Below are 18907 nucleotides of genomic sequence, written 5' to 3'. Positions count from 1 at the left end.
CCAATAAGAACTCAAACATTTGATTACTAGCCCGGTGTCCATCCTCCTTGTTTTGACACTCTCACCCATGCTCCAGTGGGGCCTTTGCTCCTTAATGAACTATCCCATTGCTTGCTAGTAAATGAAAGCCAATAGCTGACATGCTTAATGAATATACATCCGGGTAGCATCGCAAGGCAAGACTAGAAGAAAAATAGCACATAATTAATAATACTGTTTGGTTTTCAATGGTGGGCTTTCCTTATGTACAATTTGTTAATCTTTGATGAGCTTCATAACAAAGGATTTATGATTAAACAACACAGACTGCTGTGCCTAGATTTGAATCTAGTCTCTCAGTAAAGGGTTGGTTATAATCACCTGCAAAACAGTAAACAGCAGATGAAAGATCAATGCAGGTCCAGGTGATCCTTAGGGAGAGTCATGGCGGTGGAGGGGGAGGAGCCTTCTCCAGGCCGTGGGTATGGAGGGGTCCATCTAAAAGGAGATGGGACATGGGCCCCTGCCACTGAAGGGTCTCAAGAAGGATGAGGAGTCCATACAGATCAGATTTTGGGGAAGCAGGAGGAAATGGGAAGGGGTCCACTCAGAGCCAGTACAGCCCCTGCCCTCCACCAGCCAGGCCTTAGTCCTGGCTGCTCAGATGGTTCCACAGACCAATAGTCAGTGCCACATTAAGTGTCCCAGCCTACACTCAATAAACCATCAAAGCACCAGCCTGATGGGCCAATTTCGCAGTTAATTCACAGTAGCTGCTCAGCCAGGCTTAGTCAACTGAAGGGAAGCTAATTCTGGGCAGAGCCGTCATGTGACAGTTGGTTTGGAATGTCGTGGCTTCAGAGTCAGCTTGGGAGCTGAGCAGACCACTGGCCACTGAAGGTGGCCAAGTGGCCATTGGGGAAGGCTCCTTGTGAGAGCCCTGGTAGTGTGGACGCCGGGTGAGGATGGCCACTGTTGGGCTTCCCCTGCTCCTTCAGAAGGGCTTCACTTGGTGGTAACTGCATTGTGCCTTGGGTCAGGGGTTGAAACCTAGAGGTGGGAGGCTGAGTTAGGATTTGCACTTTCCTCCTAGCTTAAGCACCTCCTCCAGGGCATCAACTGTCTTCCACAGAGACCTTGGGGAGGAAGATTTGATAAAGAGACTGGGGGAGCCCCTGGCTCAGGAGTTCAAGGCATGATCTCAGGTGCCCTGGGAAGTTCCCAGATTTTCAGGGATCTCTGTCCCCGGGCAACATCTACATTCCTATCCTGGACCTCCCACTCTTCAGAATAGTGAATCTTGGTGAGTCACTTAATCTCTCACAGAAAATATGGGTCACAGGCCCTGCCCTCTCTGCCCCACGGGGTTGATATGGGGATCCCAGGAGGTGGTAACAGGACTTCCCCATGAGCTGTAAAGCATCCTAGCCATGGACAGGATGAAAAGGAAGCTTCCATCCTCCTTTGTCCTGTAGCCATCCAAGTCCCCACTCTAGATTCAACCACTACCAAGTGTTTAGGTTAATGTTCCAGACATTTAGTGACTGAACACTTACACACTGCCTCTGAACCATTGGTCATTGTTTTTCCGAAGACTTTTCCTGCATTTAATCACTTTCAACTTCATACCATAGGACTAATAAGCAGCCCTTAAGAAAGTTTTCATTGTGCAGTACAGGGAACTTAGGCACAGCCCAACAGGCACCAACCCCATGCTCTCAATGACTGGATTGTTCTGATTTCTATACTGTCTCACCCAGATAAAGGTATTTGCCCACACAGTGTCTGTTGGAGCTTTTCTTCTTTTTCTTTCGTGGTAAGGGTACTCAACCTACAAACTCACTCTTACTGATTTTCAAGCAGTTCATCACAGGCCCTATGTGGCAAGGTAGGTTTCCAGAACTGACTTCTTTTGTATAAATGAAACTTGGTGCCCCAAACACCAACATTTCCTCCCTTTCCCCTCCCTCCAGCCCCTATTCTATTCTCTGTTCCTATGCATTTGACTATTTTAGGTTCCACATGTAAGTGTCATCCTGCAGTATTTGTCTTTCTGTGTCTGGCTTATTTCGCTTAACACCAAGTCCCCCAGGGCCACCCATGTTGTCACAAATGACAGGATTTCCTTCCTTTTTAAGGCTGAATAGTCACCCATTGTATGGACACACCACATTGTCTTTGTGCATTTGTTCATCAATGGACCTTCAGTTGTTTCGCTATCTTAGCTTTTGTGAATGCAGAACACTGGAGTGTAGGTATCATTCAGAAGACCAGATTTCAATACTTTTGGATGTGTTAGCCCAAAGTGGGATTGCTGGATCAAATGGTACTTCTTTTTGAAATGTCTTGAAGCACTTCCATATTGTTTTTTCATATTGACTGCAACAGTTTACATACTCTGTTGGGCAACTTTTAAAAGGTCATTGATTGATTGATTGATTGATTGAGGGAGCGGGGTGGAATCCCAGTCAGGGATTTGATCCCAGACACCTTGAGATCATGACCTGGGTCGAAATCAAGAGAGGGACACTTAACCAACTGATGAAATAATCGTTATGGTCAGGAAGATCGGGCATTCCTGCTGGAATCAGTGTGGAAGCTACCCTGAACCCAGGTTCCTTGCAGGACAGAGGCTTGAGGGTGTGGAGAAAAGACAGATTTCCGAGGGGAAAACCTGTGTCTAGGTTTACAGTGTGAGAAGACAATGTATTCACGGTGTTGTTGTTGTGTGTGTGTGTGTGTGTGTGTGTGTGTGTGTGCATGTGTGTGTGTGTGTGTTTGAGACAGGCAAAAACTGAGGGACAGGGAAACACACAAAGAGAATGAGACACACTCATAAGAGAGAGAGAGACAGTTGAGAGAGAGAGGAGAGATGTGTGTTTCCCCAGGAGACACGTACCACTGACACTGCACGACGAATGTCTACACTCTCAAAAAACTACTGATACTGCACACTTCAAGAAATACACTTGAGCGTGGCTAAGCACTAACGTTCAGTCCATGCAGGTAACCAAAGCCTCTGTATGCTCTGGCCAATGTTCATATGAGGAACAGTCCCTGAGTTATTCTTGAGCAGCACCAACAATATATTGAGGTATATTCTATGTCCTTCTAGGTGTCCCTAAGGAGGAAAAACTGCAGGCCAATCATGCAAGGAGGTACGAGGTTGTTGCTGAGGTGAGCTTGCCTGTCTTTCCCTGAGAAACGGAAGTGCTATGTTAGAGTGTTTCCAATCAGCTTCTGTGGTAAATAGGACAATGCACATTTTCGATGATATTGTTACTATCCCTAATGGGGAGAGTGGTGAGGGGTTGCCTCTTGCCAACTGTCACCTTAGTCAGGGGGACATTCATCACTGGCAGTGCCAAACCTGGTAACAACAGTGTCCTAAGATCTTTTTCGTCTGCAGCAATGTGTCCTGCTTGGGTGAAGAATTTTGTAGTAGGCATCCTCAGTGGTCTTGAGAGAAACACCCCCAGGAAAAACAACATCTGACAGGGATCCTATTCATTTGTTTTTGGGGACCATTGGCTCAACCATTGTGTCCCATCTTGTATCCTAAAGTCACCAAGAAAATGAAGAGTGGTGCAAATCCTGTATATCATAATCTCATTCTGATGGTGTTTTCATTCCTAATATTCAGCTGGCTGTAGGAGCACAGGACAAAGGTATGTATACTGGAAGCTGTTTCTTGCTGAAGAAAATGTTTAGATGGTAATGAACGTGGGCATTGTTGTTGACTTCAGTCTGGAGAGCTACGCTAATTCCAGAGGCCTGGGAGGACTGGTGCTTGTGACTGGGGGAAAGACCGACATCCCAGGTGAAAAGCTATGTGATATATAAACAATAGAAGTAAGATAATGTATTCTTTGAGTGGGGTGTGTTTTTCTGGGCAGGAGTCCTGAGGTGGTTCTGTGTGTGCGAGTGTCACGTGATTGTGACTGCGAATGTGTGTGTGTCTGTGTGTGTGTGTTTTCTTGATACACTCACAGAAAAGCCACACAAAATGAGACAGGCACACTGAAAGAGAGAGAGACAGAGAGAGAGAGTTTTAGATGTGGGTTTGCCCAGAGGATATTTGTCACTGACACTGCCCAATGATGAATGTCTACATTCTCACACACTCCTCCTACTGCACACCTCAAGGAATACTGCTGTGCATGGCTCAGCCGTCCCATTTAGCCCATGCAGGTCACCGAAGCCTCAATATGCTCTGGCCCATGTTCATATCAAGGAACAGTCCCTGAGGTATACTTGAGCAGCACCAACATGGTGCTGACAGGTATTGTGGTCTTTCTAGGTGTCCCTGAGGAGGAAAGACGGCGGCCCCATCCTGTCCTGAGTCACCAGGCTGTTGCGGAGGTGAGCTTCCTGTCTTTCCTTGAGGAACACAAGTGCTTTCTTAGAGTCTTTGCAATCAACATCTGTTGCAAATGTGACAATGTACCGTTGAGATGATAATGTGTTTTTCCCTGTGGGGAGAAACATATTGTCACGTTCCATGCTTGTTTCCTGCCAACTGTCACCTTGGTCAGGGGGACATTTACCACTGGCAGCGCCAAACCTGGTAATAAGCAGCGTCCTAGGATCTTTTTCGGCAGCAGCACTTTTTCCTTCTGGGGGAACAGTTTTGTAGTCTGCATCCTCAGTGTTCTTTAGAGACACGTCTCCAGGAAAAACGACTTCTGACGGGCATATTATTGTTGCTTTTGTGGACTTTGACTCAAACACTGTGTCCCATCCTGAATCCCAAAGTCACCAAGCGAAGTGAAGAATGGTCACATACTGTACATCATGATCTCACCCTGATGCTGTTTTCTTTTCTACCATTCAGGTGGCCGTAGGAGCACGAGAAGAAGGTATGTGTCCTGGAACCTGTTTCTGGCTGAGGAAAATGTTTCGGATGAGGTGTAGGTGGGGCATTCTTGTTGTCTTCAGTCTGGAGAGTACCCGGATATCAGGGTCCTGGGGGGACTGGTGCTTGAGTGTGGGGGGGGGGGAAAGACCGACATCCCAGGTGAAATCTATGTCCATGTTTCGATAGTACGAGAAAGACAATGTATTCCTTCTGTGCGGTGTGACTGTGTGCGCATGAGTCTTGGGGTTGTTCTGTATCTCTGTATGTCGCATGATTGTGAGTGTGTATGTGTGCGTGCGTGCGTGCGTGCGTGTGTGTGTGTTTTCCTGAGAGACTCAGAGACAGAGAGACAGAGCCGCACACAGAAAGAGACAGACACAGTGAAAGAGAGGGAGAGAGAGAGACAGAGATGTGGGTTTGCCCAGAGATATGGGCCACTGACATTGGACAATGACCAATATCTACAATGCAGAGTCCTGGGAAGACTGGTGCTCGAGGGTGGGGGGGAAAGACCGACGTCCCAGGTGACAAACTAGGTGATGTTTCTACATTATAAGAAAGATGCTGTATATCTTTTGTGTGGTGTAATTTTGTGTGTTGAGTCTGGGGGTTGTTCTGTGTGTGGGTGGATGTCGCGGGATCGTGACAGTGTATGTCGGCGTGTGTGTGTGTTTTCTCGAGAGACACAGAGAAAAAGCCACACAGAGAAAGAGACAGACACATTTCAAGAGAGGGTGAGAGAGAGAGAGCGACGGAGACAGACACAGACGTGGCCTTGCCCACGAGATACGTGCCACTGACACTGAAAAATGACCAAAGTCTACATTCTCAAAAATCTCTGCATACTGCACACTTCCAGGAATACTGCTGAGCGTGGCTCAGCAGTAACATTCCGTCCATGCAGCTGACAAAAGCCTCCGTATGCTCTCGCCCACGTTCATGTAAGGAACAGTCCCGGAGGTATTCTTGAGCAGCACCAAGAAGATACTGACATGTATTCTGTGTCCTCCTAGGTGTCGCTAAGGTGAAAAAGCGGCGGCCCCTTCCTGAAAGCAGGCAGCAGGCTGGTGCTGAGGTGAGGTCTTTCCCTGAGGAACACAACTGCATTCTTAGAGGCTTTCCAATCAACCTCTGTGGTACATATGACAGTCTACAGTTTCGATGATACTGTTCCTTTCCCTGATGGGGACAGTGGCGAGTGGTTGCCTCTTGCCAACGGTCACCTTGGTCAGGGGGACACTGACCACTGGCAGTGCCAAACCTGGTAACAAACAGTGTCCTAGGATCTTTTCCGTCAGCAGCAATCTGTCCTGCTTGGGGGAAGAATTTTGTAGTAGGCATCCTCAGTGGTCTTGAGAGACACGTCCCCAGGAGAAACAACTCCTGACAGGCATCCTATTCATTTGCTTTCGTGGCCTTTGACTCAACCGCTGTGTCCCATCTTGTATCGTAAAGACGCAAAGGGAACTGAAGAGTGGTGCCAATAGTGGATATCACGATCTCACCCTGATGGTGTTTTCTTTCCTAACATTCAGGTGGCCGTAGGAGCACAGGACAAAGGTATGTATCCTGGAAACTGTTTCTGGCTGAGAAAAATGTTTAGATGGCAATGCAGGTGGGGCATTGTTGTTGTCTTCAGTCTGGAGAGCTACCCTAATTCCAGAGGCCTGGGAGGACTGGTGCTTGTGAGTGGGGGGGGGGTGGGGCGGAAGGACCTACGTCCCAGGGGAAAAACTAGGTGATATTTCTACAGTAGGAGAAAGATAACGTATTCCTTGAGTGTGGTGTGTTTTTGTGGGCATGAGTCCCGGGGTGGTTCTCTGGGTGTGTGTGTGTCACGTGATTGTGGCTGTGAATGTGTGTTGAGTGTGTTTTCTTGAGAGACACACAGACTAAGCCCCACAAAATGAGACAGACGCACTGCAAGAGAGAAAGAGAGAGAAAGATACACGTGGGTTTGCCCAGAGAGTATGCGTCACGGACACTGCCCAATGATTAATGTCTACATTCTCACACACTCCTCCTCCTACTGCACACCTCAAGGAATACTGCTGTGCATGGCTCAGCAGTCACATGTAGTCCATGCAGGTCACCGAAGCCTCAATATGCTCTGGCCCATGTTCATATCAAGGAACAGTCCCTGAGGTATAATACTTGGGCAGCACCAACATGGTGCTGACAGGTATTGTGGTCTTTCTAGGTGTCCCTGAGGAGGAAAGACGGCGGCCCCATCCTGTCCTGAGTCACCAGGCTGTTGCTGAGGTGAGCTTCCTGTCTTTCCTTGAGGAACACAAGTGCTTTCTTAGAGTCTTTGCAATCAACATCTGTTGCAAATGTGACAATGTACCGTTGAGATGATAATGTGTTTTTCCCTGTGGGGAGAAACATATTGTCACGTTCCATGCTTGTTTCCTGCCAACTGTCACCTTGGTCAGGGGGACATTTACCACTGGCAGCGCCAAACCTGGTAATAAGCAGCGTCCTAGGATCTTTTTCGGCAGCAGCACTTTTTCCTTCTGGGGGAACAGTTTTGTAGTCTGCATCCTCAGTGTTCTTTAGAGACACGTCTCCAGGAAAAACGACTTCTGACAGGCATATTATTGTTGCTTTTGTGGCCTTTGACTCAAACACTGTGTCCCATCCTGAATCCCAAAGTCACCAAGCGAACTGAAGAATGGTACACATACTGTACATCATGATCTCACCCTGATGCTGTTTTCTTTTCTACCATTCAGGTGGCCGTAGGAGCACGAGAAGAAGGTATGTGTCCTGGAACCTGTTTCTGGCTGAGGAAAATGTTTCGGATGAGGTGTAGGTGGGGCATTCTTGTTGTCTTCAGTCTGGAGAGTACCCGGATATCAGGGTCCTGGGGGGACTGGTGCTTGAGTGTGGGGGGGGGGGGAAAGACCGACATCCCAGGTGAAATCTATGTCCATGTTTCGATAGTACGAGAAAGACAATGTATTCCTTCTGTGCGGCGTGACTGTGTGCACATGAGTCTTGGGGTTGTTCTGTATCTCTGTATGTCGCATGATTGTGAGTGTGTATGTGTGCGTGCGTGCGTGCGTGCGTGTGTGTGTGTTTTCCTGAGAGACTCAGAGTCAGAGAGACAGAGCCGCACACAGAAAGAGACAGACACAGTGAAAGAGAGGGAGAGAGAGAGACAGAGATGTGGGTTTGCCCAGAGATATGGGCCACTGACATTGGACAATGACCAATATCTACAATGCAGAGTCCTGGGAGGACTGGTGCTCGAGGGTGGGGGGGAAAGACCGACGTCCCAGGTGACAAACTAGGTGATGTTTCTACATTATAAGAACGATGCTGTATATCTTTTGTGTGGTGTAATTTTGTGTGTTGAGTCTGGGGGTTGTTCTGTGTGTGGGTGGATGTCGCGGGATCGTGACAGTGTATGTCGGCGTGTGTGTGTGTTTTCTCGAGAGACACAGAGAAAAAGCCACACAGAGAAAGAGACAGACACATTTCAAGAGAGGGTGAGAGAGAGAGAGCGACGGAGACAGACACAGACGTGGCCTTGCCCACGAGATACGTGCCACTGACACTGAAAAATGACCAAAGTCTACATTCTCAAAAATCTCTGCATACTGCACACTTCCAGGAATACTGCTGAGCGTGGCTCAGCAGTAACATTCCGTCCATGCAGCTGACAAAAGCCTCCGTATGCTCTCGCCCACGTTCGTGTAAGGAACAGTCCCGGAGGTATTCTTGAGCAGCACCAAGAAGATACTGACATGTATTCTGTGTCCTCCTAGGTGTCGCTAAGGTGAAAAAGCGGCGGCCCCTTCCTGAAAGCAGGCAGCAGGCTGGTGCTGAGGTGAGGTCTTTCCCTGAGGAACACAATTGCATTCTTAGAGGCTTTCCAATCAACCTCTGTGGTACATATGACAGTCTACAGTTTCGATGATACTGTTCCTTTCCCTGATGGGGACAGTGGTGAGTGGTTGCCTCTTGCCAACGGTCACCTTGGTCAGGGGGACACTGACCACTGGCAGTGCCAAACCTGGTAACAAACAGTGTCCTAGGATCTTTTCCGTCAGCAGCAATCTGTCCTGCTTGGGGGAAGAATTTTGTAGTAGGCATCCTCAGTGGTCTTGAGAGACACGTCCCCAGGAGAAACAACTCCTGACAGGCATCCTATTCATTTGCTTTCGTGGCCTTTGACTCAACCGCTGTGTCCCATCTTGTATCGTAAAGACGCAAAGGGAACTGAAGAGTGGTGCCAATAGTGGATATCACGATCTCACCCTGATGGTGTTTTCTTTCCTAACATTCAGGTGGCCGTAGGAGCACAGGACAAAGGTATGTATCCTGGAAACTGTTTCTGGCTGAGAAAAATGTTTAGATGGCGATGCAGGTGGGGCATTGTTGTTGTCTTCAGTCTGGAGAGCTACCCTAATTCCAGAGGCCTGGGAGGACTGGTGCTTGAGTGTGAGTGGGGGGGGGGGTGGGGGGGAAGGACCTACGTCCCAGGGGAAAAACTAGGTGATATTTCTACAGTAGGAGAAAGATAACGTATTCCTTGAGTGTGGTGTGTTTTTGTGGGCATGAGTCTGGGGGTGGTTCTCTGGGTGTGTGTGATGTCACGTGATTGTGGCTGTGAATGTGTGTGTGAGTGTGTTTTCTTGAGAGACACACAGACTAAGCCACACAGAGAATGAGACAGACGCACTGCAAGAGAGGGTGAAAGAGAGAGAACGGAGACAGATACACGTGGGTTTGCCCAGAGAGTATGCGTCACGGACACTGCCCAATGATTAATGTCTACATTCTCACACACTCCTCCTCCTACTGCACACCTCAAGGAATACTGCTGTGCATGGCTCAGCAGTCACATGTAGTCCATGCAGGTCACCGAAGCCTCAATATGCTCTGGCCCATGTTCATATCAAGGAACAGTCCCTGAGGTATACTTGGGCAGCACCAACATGGTGCTGACAGGTATTGTGGTCTTTCTAGGTGTCCCTGAGGAGGAAAGACGGCGGCCCCATCCTGTCCTGAGTCACCAGGCTGTTGCTGAGGTGAGCTTCCTGTCTTTCCTTGAGGAACACAAGTGCTTTCTTAGAGTCTTTGCAATCAACATCTGTTGCAAATGTGACAATGTACCGTTGAGATGATAATGTGTTTTTCCCTGTGGGGAGAAACATATTGTCACGTTCCATGCTTGTTTCCTGCCAACTGTCACCTTGGTCAGGGGGACATTTACCACTGGCAGCGCCAAACCTGGTAATAAGCAGCGTCCTAGGATCTTTTTCGGCAGCAGCACTTTTTCCTTCTGGGGGAACAGTTTTGTAGTCTGCATCCTCAGTGTTCTTTAGAGACACGTCTCCAGGAAAAACGACTTCTGACAGGCATATTATTGTTGCTTTTGTGGCCTTTGACTCAAACACTGTGTCCCATCCTGAATCCCAAAGTCACCAAGCGAACTGAAGAATGGTACACATACTGTACATCATGATCTCACCCTGATGCTGTTTTCTTTTCTACCATTCAGGTGGCCGTAGGAGCACGAGAAGAAGGTATGTGTCCTGGAACCTGTTTCTGGCTGAGGAAAATGTTTCGGATGAGGTGTAGGTGGGGCATTCTTGTTGTCTTCAGTCTGGAGAGTACCCGGATATCAGGGTCCTGGGGGGACTGGTGCTTGAGTGTGGGGGGGGGGGAAAGACCGACATCCCAGGTGAAATCTATGTCCATGTTTCGATAGTACGAGAAAGACAATGTATTCCTTCTGTGCGGTGTGACTGTGTGCGCATGAGTCTTGGGGTTGTTCTGTATCTCTGTATGTCGCATGATTGTGAGTGTGTATGCGTGCGTGCGTGCGAGCGTGCGTGTGTGTGTGTTTCCCTGAGAGACTCAGAGACAGAGAGACAGAGCCGCACACAGAAAGAGACAGACACAGTGAAAGAGAGGGAGAGAGAGAGACAGAGATGTGGGTTTGCCCAGAGATATGGGCCACTGACATTGGACAATGACCAATATCTACAATGCAGAGTCCTGGGAGGACTGGTGCTCGAGGGTGGGGGGGAAAGACCGACGTCCCAGGTGACAAACTAGGTGATGTTTCTACATTATAAGAACGATGCTGTATATCTTTTGTGCGGTGTAATTTTGTGTGTTGAGTCTGGGGGTTGTTCTGTGTGTGGGTGGATGTCGCGGGATCGTGACAGTGTATGTCGGCGTGAGTGTGTGTTTTCTCGAGAGACACAGAGAAAAAGCCACACAGAGAAAGAGACAGACACATTTCAAGAGAGGGTGAGAGAGAGAGAGCGACAGAGACAGACACAGACGTGGCCTTGCCCACGAGATACGTGCCACTGACACTGAAAAATGACCAAAGTCTACATTCTCAAAAATCTCTGCATACTGCACACTTCCAGGAATACTGCTGAGCGTGGCTCAGCAGTAACATTCCGTCCATGCAGTTGACAAAAGCCTCCGTATGCTCTCGCCCACGTTCATGTAAGGAACAGTCCCGGAGGTATTCTTGAGCAGCACCAAGAAGATACTGACATGTATTCTGTGTCCTCCTAGGTGTCGCTAAGGTGAAAAAGCGGCGGCCCCTTCCTGAAAGCAGGCAGCAGGCTGGTGCTGAGGTGAGGTCTTTCCCTGAGGAACACAATTGCATTCTTAGAGGCTTTCCAATCAACCTCTGTGGTACATATGACAGTCTACAGTTTCGATGATACTGTTCCTTTCCCTGATGGGGACAGTGGTGAGTGGTTGCCTCTTGCCAACGGTCACCTTGGTCAGGGGGACACTGACCACTGGCAGTGCCAAACCTGGTAACAAACAGTGTCCTAGGATCTTTTCCGTCAGCAGCAATCTGTCCTGCTTGGGGGAAGAATTTTGTAGTAGGCATCCTCAGTGGTCTTGAGAGACACGTCCCCAGGAGAAACAACTCCTGACAGGCATCCTATTCATTTGCTTTCGTGGCCTTTGACTCAACCGCTGTGTCCCATCTTGTATCGTAAAGACGCAAAGGGAACTGAAGAGTGGTGCCAATAGTGGATATCACGATCTCACCCTGATGGTGTTTTCTTTCCTAACATTCAGGTGGCCGTAGGAGCACAGGACAAAGGTATGTATCCTGGAAACTGTTTCTGGCTGAGAAAAATGTTTAGATGGCGATGCAGGTGGGGCATTGTTGTTGTCTTCAGTCTGGAGAGCTACCCTAATTCCAGAGGCCTGGGAGGACTGGTGCTTGTGAGTGGGGGGGGGGGTGGGGGGGAAGGACCTACGTCCCAGGGGAAAAACTAGGTGATATTTCTACAGTAGGAGAAAGATAACGTATTCCTTGAGTGTGGTGTGTTTTTGTGGGCATGAGTCCCGGGGTGGTTCTCTGGGTGTGTGTGTGTCACGTGATTGTGGCTGTGAATGTGTGTTGAGTGTGTTTTCTTGAGAGACACACAGACTAAGCCCCACAAAATGAGACAGACGCACTGCAAGAGAGAAAGAGAGAGAAAGATACACGTGGGTTTGCCCAGAGAGTATGCGTCACGGACACTGCCCAATGATTAATGTCTACATTCTCACACACTCCTCCTCCTACTGCACACCTCAAGGAATACTGCTGTGCATGGCTCAGCAGTCACATGTAGTCCATGCAGGTCACCGAAGCCTCAATATGCTCTGGCCCATGTTCATATCAAGGAACAGTCCCTGAGGTATACTTGGGCAGCACCAACATGGTGCTGACAGGTATTGTGGTCTTTCTAGGTGTCCCTGAGGAGGAAAGACGGCGGCCCCATCCTGTCCTGAGTCACCAGGCTGTTGCTGAGGTGAGCTTCCTGTCTTTCCTTGAGGAACACAAGTGCTTTCTTAGAGTCTTTGCAATCAACATCTGTTGCAAATGTGACAATGTACCGTTGAGATGATAATGTGTTTTTCCCTGTGGGGAGAAACATATTGTCACGTTCCATGCTTGTTTCCTGCCAACTGTCACCTTGGTCAGGGGGACATTTACCACTGGCAGCGCCAAACCTGGTAATAAGCAGCGTCCTAGGATCTTTTTCGGCAGCAGCACTTTTTCCTTCTGGGGGAACAGTTTTGTAGTCTGCATCCTCAGTGTTCTTTAGAGACACGTCTCCAGGAAAAACGACTTCTGACAGGCATATTATTGTTGCTTTTGTGGCCTTTGACTCAAACACTGTGTCCCATCCTGAATCCCAAAGTCACCAAGCGAACTGAAGAATGGTACACATACTGTACATCATGATCTCACCCTGATGCTGTTTTCTTTTCTACCATTCAGGTGGCCGTAGGAGCACGAGAAGAAGGTATGTGTCCTGGAACCTGTTTCTGGCTGAGGAAAATGTTTCGGATGAGGTGTAGGTGGGGCATTCTTGTTGTCTTCAGTCTGGAGAGTACCCGGATATCAGGGTCCTGGGGGGACTGGTGCTTGAGTGTGGGGGGGGGGGAAAGACCGACATCCCAGGTGAAATCTATGTCCATGTTTCGATAGTACGAGAAAGACAATGTATTCCTTCTGTGCGGTGTGACTGTGTGCGCATGAGTCTTGGGGTTGTTCTGTATCTCTGTATGTCGCATGATTGTGAGTGTGTATGCGTGCGTGCGTGCGAGCGTGCGTGTGTGTGTGTTTCCCTGAGAGACTCAGAGACAGAGAGACAGAGCCGCACACAGAAAGAGACAGACACAGTGAAAGAGAGGGAGAGAGAGAGACAGAGATGTGGGTTTGCCCAGAGATATGGGCCACTGACATTGGACAATGACCAATATCTACAATGCAGAGTCCTGGGAGGACTGGTGCTCGAGGGTGGGGGGGAAAGACCGACGTCCCAGGTGACAAACTAGGTGATGTTTCTACATTATAAGAACGATGCTGTATATCTTTTGTGCGGTGTAATTTTGTGTGTTGAGTCTGGGGGTTGTTCTGTGTGGGTGGAGGTCGCGGGATCGTGACAGTGTATGTCGGCGTGAGTGTGTGTTTTCTCGAGAGACACAGAGAAAAAGCCACACAGAGAAAGAGACAGACACATTTCAAGAGAGGGTGAGAGAGAGAGAGCGACAGAGACAGACACAGACGTGGCCTTGCCCACGAGATACGTGCCACTGACACTGAAAAATGACCAAAGTCTACATTCTCAAAAATCTCTGCATACTGCACACTTCCAGGAATACTGCTGAGCGTGGCTCAGCAGTAACATTCCGTCCATGCAGTTGACAAAAGCCTCCGTATGCTCTCGCCCACGTTCGTGTAAGGAACAGTCCCGGAGGTATTCTTGAGCAGCACCAAGAAGATACTGACATGTATTCTGTGTCCTCCTAGGTGTCGCTAAGGTGAAAAAGCGGCGGCCCCTTCCTGAAAGCAGGCAGCAGGCTGGTGCTGAGGTGAGGTCTTTCCCTGAGGAACACAATTGCATTCTTAGAGGCTTTCCAATCAACCTCTGTGGTACATATGACAGTCTACAGTTTCGATGATACTGTTCCTTTCCCTGATGGGGACAGTGGTGAGTGGTTGCCTCTTGCCAACGGTCACCTTGGTCAGGGGGACACTGACCACTGGCAGTGCCAAACCTGGTAACAAACAGTGTCCTAGGATCTTTTCCGTCAGCAGCAATCTGTCCTGCTTGGGGGAAGAATTTTGTAGTAGGCATCCTCAGTGGTCTTGAGAGACACGTCCCCAGGAGAAACAACTCCTGACAGGCATCCTATTCATTTGCTTTCGTGGCCTTTGACTCAACCGCTGTGTCCCATCTTGTATCGTAAAGACGCAAAGGGAACTGAAGAGTGGTGCCAATAGTGGATATCACGATCTCACCCTGATGGTGTTTTCTTTCCTAACATTCAGGTGGCCGTAGGAGCACAGGACAAAGGTATGTATCCTGGAAACTGTTTCTGGCTGAGAAAAATGTTTAGATGGCGATGCAGGTGGGGCATTGTTGTTGTCTTCAGTCTGGAGAGCTACCCTAATTCCAGAGGCCTGGGAGGACTGGTGCTTGTGAGTGGGGGGGGGGGTGGGGCGGAAGGACCTACGTCCCAGGGGAAAAACTAGGTGATATTTCTACAGTAGGAGAAAGATAACGTATTCCTTGAGTGTGGTGTGTTTTTGTGGGCATGAGTCCCGGGGTGGTTCTCTGGGTGTGTGTGTGTCACGTGATTGTGGCTGTGAATGTGTGTTGAGTGTGTTTTCTTGAGAGACACACAGACTAAGCCCCACAAAATGAGACAGACGCACTGCAAGAGAGAAAGAGAGAGAAAGATACACGTGGGTTTGCCCAGAGAGTATGCGTCACGGACACTGCCCAATGATTAATGTCTACATTCTCACACACTCCTCCTCCTACTGCACACCTCAAGGAATACTGCTGTGCATGGCTCAGCAGTCACATGTAGTCCATGCAGGTCACCGAAGCCTCAATATGCTCTGGCCCATGTTCATATCAAGGAACAGTCCCTGAGGTATACTTGGGCAGCACCAACATGGTGCTGACAGGTATTGTGGTCTTTCTAGGTGTCCCTGAGGAGGAAAGACGGCGGCCCCATCCTGTCCTGAGTCACCAGGCTGTTGCTGAGGTGAGCTTCCTGTCTTTCCTTGAGGAACACAAGTGCTTTCTTAGAGTCTTTGCAATCAACATCTGTTGCAAATGTGACAATGTACCGTTGAGATGATAATGTGTTTTTCCCTGTGGGGAGAAACATATTGTCACGTTCCATGCTTGTTTCCTGCCAACTGTCACCTTGGTCAGGGGGACATTTACCACTGGCAGCGCCAAACCTGGTAATAAGCAGCGTCCTAGGATCTTTTTCGGCAGCAGCACTTTTTCCTTCTGGGGGAACAGTTTTGTAGTCTGCATCCTCAGTGTTCTTTAGAGACACGTCTCCAGGAAAAACGACTTCTGACAGGCATATTATTGTTGCTTTTGTGGCCTTTGACTCAAACACTGTGTCCCATCCTGAATCCCAAAGTCACCAAGCGAACTGAAGAATGGTACACATACTGTACATCATGATCTCACCCTGATGCTGTTTTCTTTTCTACCATTCAGGTGGCCGTAGGAGCACGAGAAGAAGGTATGTGTCCTGGAACCTGTTTCTGGCTGAGGAAAATGTTTCGGATGAGGTGTAGGTGGGGCATTCTTGTTGTCTTCAGTCTGGAGAGTACCCGGATATCAGGGTCCTGGGGGGACTGGTGCTTGAGTGTGGGGGGGGGGGAAAGACCGACATCCCAGGTGAAATCTATGTCCATGTTTCGATAGTACGAGAAAGACAATGTATTCCTTCTGTGCGGTGTGACTGTGTGCGCATGAGTCTTGGGGTTGTTCTGTATCTCTGTATGTCGCATGATTGTGAGTGTGTATGTGTGCGTGCGTGCGTGCGTGCGTGTGTGTGTGTTTTCCCTGAGAGACTCAGAGACAGAGAGACAGAGCCGCACACAGAAAGAGACAGACACAGTGAAAGAGAGGGAGAGAGAGAGACAGAGATGTGGGTTTGCCCAGAGATATGGGCCACTGACATTGGACAATGACCAATATCTACAATGCAGAGTCCTGGGAGGACTGGTGCTCGAGGGTGGGGGGGAAAGACCGACGTCCCAGGTGACAAACTAGGTGATGTTTCTACATTATAAGAAAGATGCTGTATATCTTTTGTGCGGTGTAATTTTGTGTGTTGAGTCTGGGGGTTGTTCTGTGTGTGGGTGGATGTCGCGGGATCGTGACAGTGTATGTCGGCGTGTGTGTGTGTTTTCTCGAGAGACACAGAGAAAAAGCCACACAGAGAAAGAGACAGACACATTTCAAGAGAGGGTGAGAGAGAGAGAGCGACAGAGACAGACACAGACGTGGCCTTGCCCACGAGATACGTGCCACTGACACTGAAAAATGACCAAAGTCTACATTCTCAAAAATCTCTGCATACTGCACACTTCCAGGAATACTGCTGAGCGTGGCTCAGCAGTAACATTCCGTCCATGCAGTTGACAAAAGCCTCCGTATGCTCTCGCCCACGTTCATGTAAGGAACAGTCCCGGAGGTATTCTTGAGCAGCACCAAGAAGATACTGACATGTATTCTGTGTCCTCCTAGGTGTCGCTAAGGTGAAAAAGCGGCGGCCCCTTCCTGAAAGCAGGCAGCAGGCTGGTGCTGAGGTGAGGTCTTTCCCTGAGGAACACAATTGCATTCTTAGAGGCTTTCCAATCAACCTCTGTGGTACATATGACAGTCTACAGTTTCGATGATACTGTTCCTTTCCCTGATGGGGACAGTGGCGAGTGGTTGCCTCTTGCCAACGGTCACCTTGGTCAGGGGGACACTGACCACTGGCAGTGCCAAACCTGGTAACAAACAGTGTCCTAGGATCTTTTCCGTCAGCAGCAATCTGTCCTGCTTGGGGGAAGAATTTTGTAGTAGGCATCCTCAGTGGTCTTGAGAGACACGTCCCCAGGAGAAACAACTCCTGACAGGCATCCTATTCATTTGCTTTCGTGGCCTTTGACTCAACCGCTGTGTCCCATCTTGTATCGTAAAGACGCAAAGGGAACTGAAGAGTGGTGCCAATAGTGGATATCACGATCTCACCCTGATGGTGTTTTCTTTCCTAACATTCAGGTGGCCGTAGGAGCACAGGACAAAGGTATGTATCCTGGAAACTGTTTCTGGCTGAGAAAAATGTTTAGATGGCGATGCAGGTGGGGCATTGTTGTTGTCTTCAGTCTGGAGAGCTACCCTAATTCCAGAGGCCTGGGAGGACTGGTGCTTGTGAGTGGGGGGGGGGTGGGGCGGAAGGACCTACGTCCCAGGGGAAAAACTAGGTGATATTTCTACAGTAGGAGAAAGATAACGTATTCCTTGAGTGTGGTGTGTTTTTGTGGGCATGAGTCCCGGGGTGGTTCTCTGGGTGTGTGTGTGTCACGTGATTGTGGCTGTGAATGTGTGTTGAGTGTGTTTTCTTGAGAGACACACAGACTAAGCCCCACAAAATGAGACAGACGCACTGCAAGAGAGAAAGAGAGAGAAAGATACACGTGGGTTTGCCCAGAGAGTATGCGTCACGGACACTGCCCAATGATTAATGTCTACATTCTCACACACTCCTCCTCCTACTGCACACCTCAAGGAATACTGCTGTGCATGGCTCAGCAGTCACATGTAGTCCATGCAGGTCACCGAAGCCTCAATATGCTCTGGCCCATGTTCATATCAAGGAACAGTCCCTGAGGTATACTTGGGCAGCACCAACATGGTGCTGACAGGTATTGTGGTCTTTCTAGGTGTCCCTGAGGAGGAAAGACGGCGGCCCCATCCTGTCCTGAGTCACCAGGCTGTTGCTGAGGTGAGCTTCCTGTCTTTCCTTGAGGAACACAAGTGCTTTCTTAGAGTCTTTGCAATCAACATCTGTTGCAAATGTGACAATGTACCGTTGAGATGATAATGTGTTTTTCCCTGTGGGGAGAAACATATTGTCACGTTCCATGCTTGTTTCCTGCCAACTGTCACCTTGGTCAGGGGGACATTTACCACTGGCAGCGCCAAACCTGGTAATAAGCAGCGTCCTAGGATCTTTTTCGGCAGCAGCACTTTTTCCTTCTGGGGGAACAGTTTTGTAGTCTGCATCCTCAGTGTTCTTTAGAGACACGTCTCCAGGAAAAACGACTTCTGACAGGCATATTATTGTTGCTTTTGTGGCCTTTGACTCAAACACTGTGTCCCATCCTGAATCCCAAAGTCACCAAGCGAACTGAAGAATGGTACACATACTGTACATCATGATCTCACCCTGATGCTGTTTTCTTTTCTACCATTCAGGTGGCCGTAGGAGCACGAGAAGAAGGTATGTGTCCTGGAACCTGTTTCTGGCTGAGGAAAATGTTTCGGATGAGGTGTAGGTGGGGCATTCTTGTTGTCTTCAGTCTGGAGAGTACCCGGATATCAGGGTCCTGGGGGGACTGGTGCTTGAGTGTGGGGGGGGGGGGAAAGACCGACATCCCAGGTGAAATCTATGTCCATGTTTCGATAGTACGAGAAAGACAATGTATTCCTTCTGTGCGGTGTGACTGTGTGCGCATGAGTCTTGGGGTTGTTCTGTATCTCTGTA

The 18907-nt window shown here is 48.9% G+C and overlaps 2 protein-coding genes across 13 annotated transcripts in view; one reads left to right on the top strand and one right to left on the bottom strand.

Annotated features, from left to right (window-relative positions):
• LOC123585334 (piwi-like protein 3) overlaps positions 1-18907 on the bottom strand; it is a 76409-nt gene that overhangs the window by 7689 nt on the left and 49813 nt on the right. The gene's annotated exons all lie outside the window — the stretch shown is intronic.
• LOC123585326 (titin-like) overlaps positions 1-18907 on the top strand; it is a 63997-nt gene that overhangs the window by 1944 nt on the left and 43146 nt on the right. For 7 of the 8 annotated variants that reach the window (XM_045453357.1, XM_045453358.1, XM_045453352.1 and 4 more), the window contains exons 1-22: positions 4199-4341; positions 4814-4838; positions 5851-5912; positions 6373-6397; positions 7038-7099; positions 7573-7597; positions 8611-8672; positions 9133-9157; positions 9815-9876; positions 10350-10374; positions 11387-11448; positions 11909-11933; positions 12572-12633; positions 13107-13131; positions 14142-14203; positions 14664-14688; positions 15327-15388; positions 15862-15886; positions 16900-16961; positions 17422-17446; positions 18084-18145; positions 18619-18643. In XM_045453357.1, the coding sequence (XP_045309313.1) occupies positions 4249-4341; positions 4814-4838; positions 5851-5912; positions 6373-6397; positions 7038-7099; positions 7573-7597; positions 8611-8672; positions 9133-9157; positions 9815-9876; positions 10350-10374; positions 11387-11448; positions 11909-11933; positions 12572-12633; positions 13107-13131; positions 14142-14203; positions 14664-14688; positions 15327-15388; positions 15862-15886; positions 16900-16961; positions 17422-17446; positions 18084-18145; positions 18619-18643 (988 nt within the window). In that variant the 5' untranslated portion in view covers positions 4199-4248. Of the gene's footprint in view, positions 1-3094; positions 3157-4198; positions 4342-4813; positions 4839-5850; positions 5913-6372; positions 6398-7037; positions 7100-7572; positions 7598-8610; positions 8673-9132; positions 9158-9814; positions 9877-10349; positions 10375-11386; positions 11449-11908; positions 11934-12571; positions 12634-13106; positions 13132-14141; positions 14204-14663; positions 14689-15326; positions 15389-15861; positions 15887-16899; positions 16962-17421; positions 17447-18083; positions 18146-18618; positions 18644-18907 lie in introns of those variants that run through there. The other variant, XM_045453355.1, reaches the window with a different exon arrangement.

The sequence above is a fragment of the Leopardus geoffroyi genome, chromosome C3 (genome assembly GCF_018350155.1).
Source record: "Leopardus geoffroyi isolate Oge1 chromosome C3, O.geoffroyi_Oge1_pat1.0, whole genome shotgun sequence".
NCBI classification, from domain to species: Eukaryota; Metazoa; Chordata; class Mammalia; order Carnivora; family Felidae; genus Leopardus; species Leopardus geoffroyi.
Note: the sequence above shows the minus strand (reverse complement) of the source record. Positions and strands in the feature narration are given on the sequence as shown.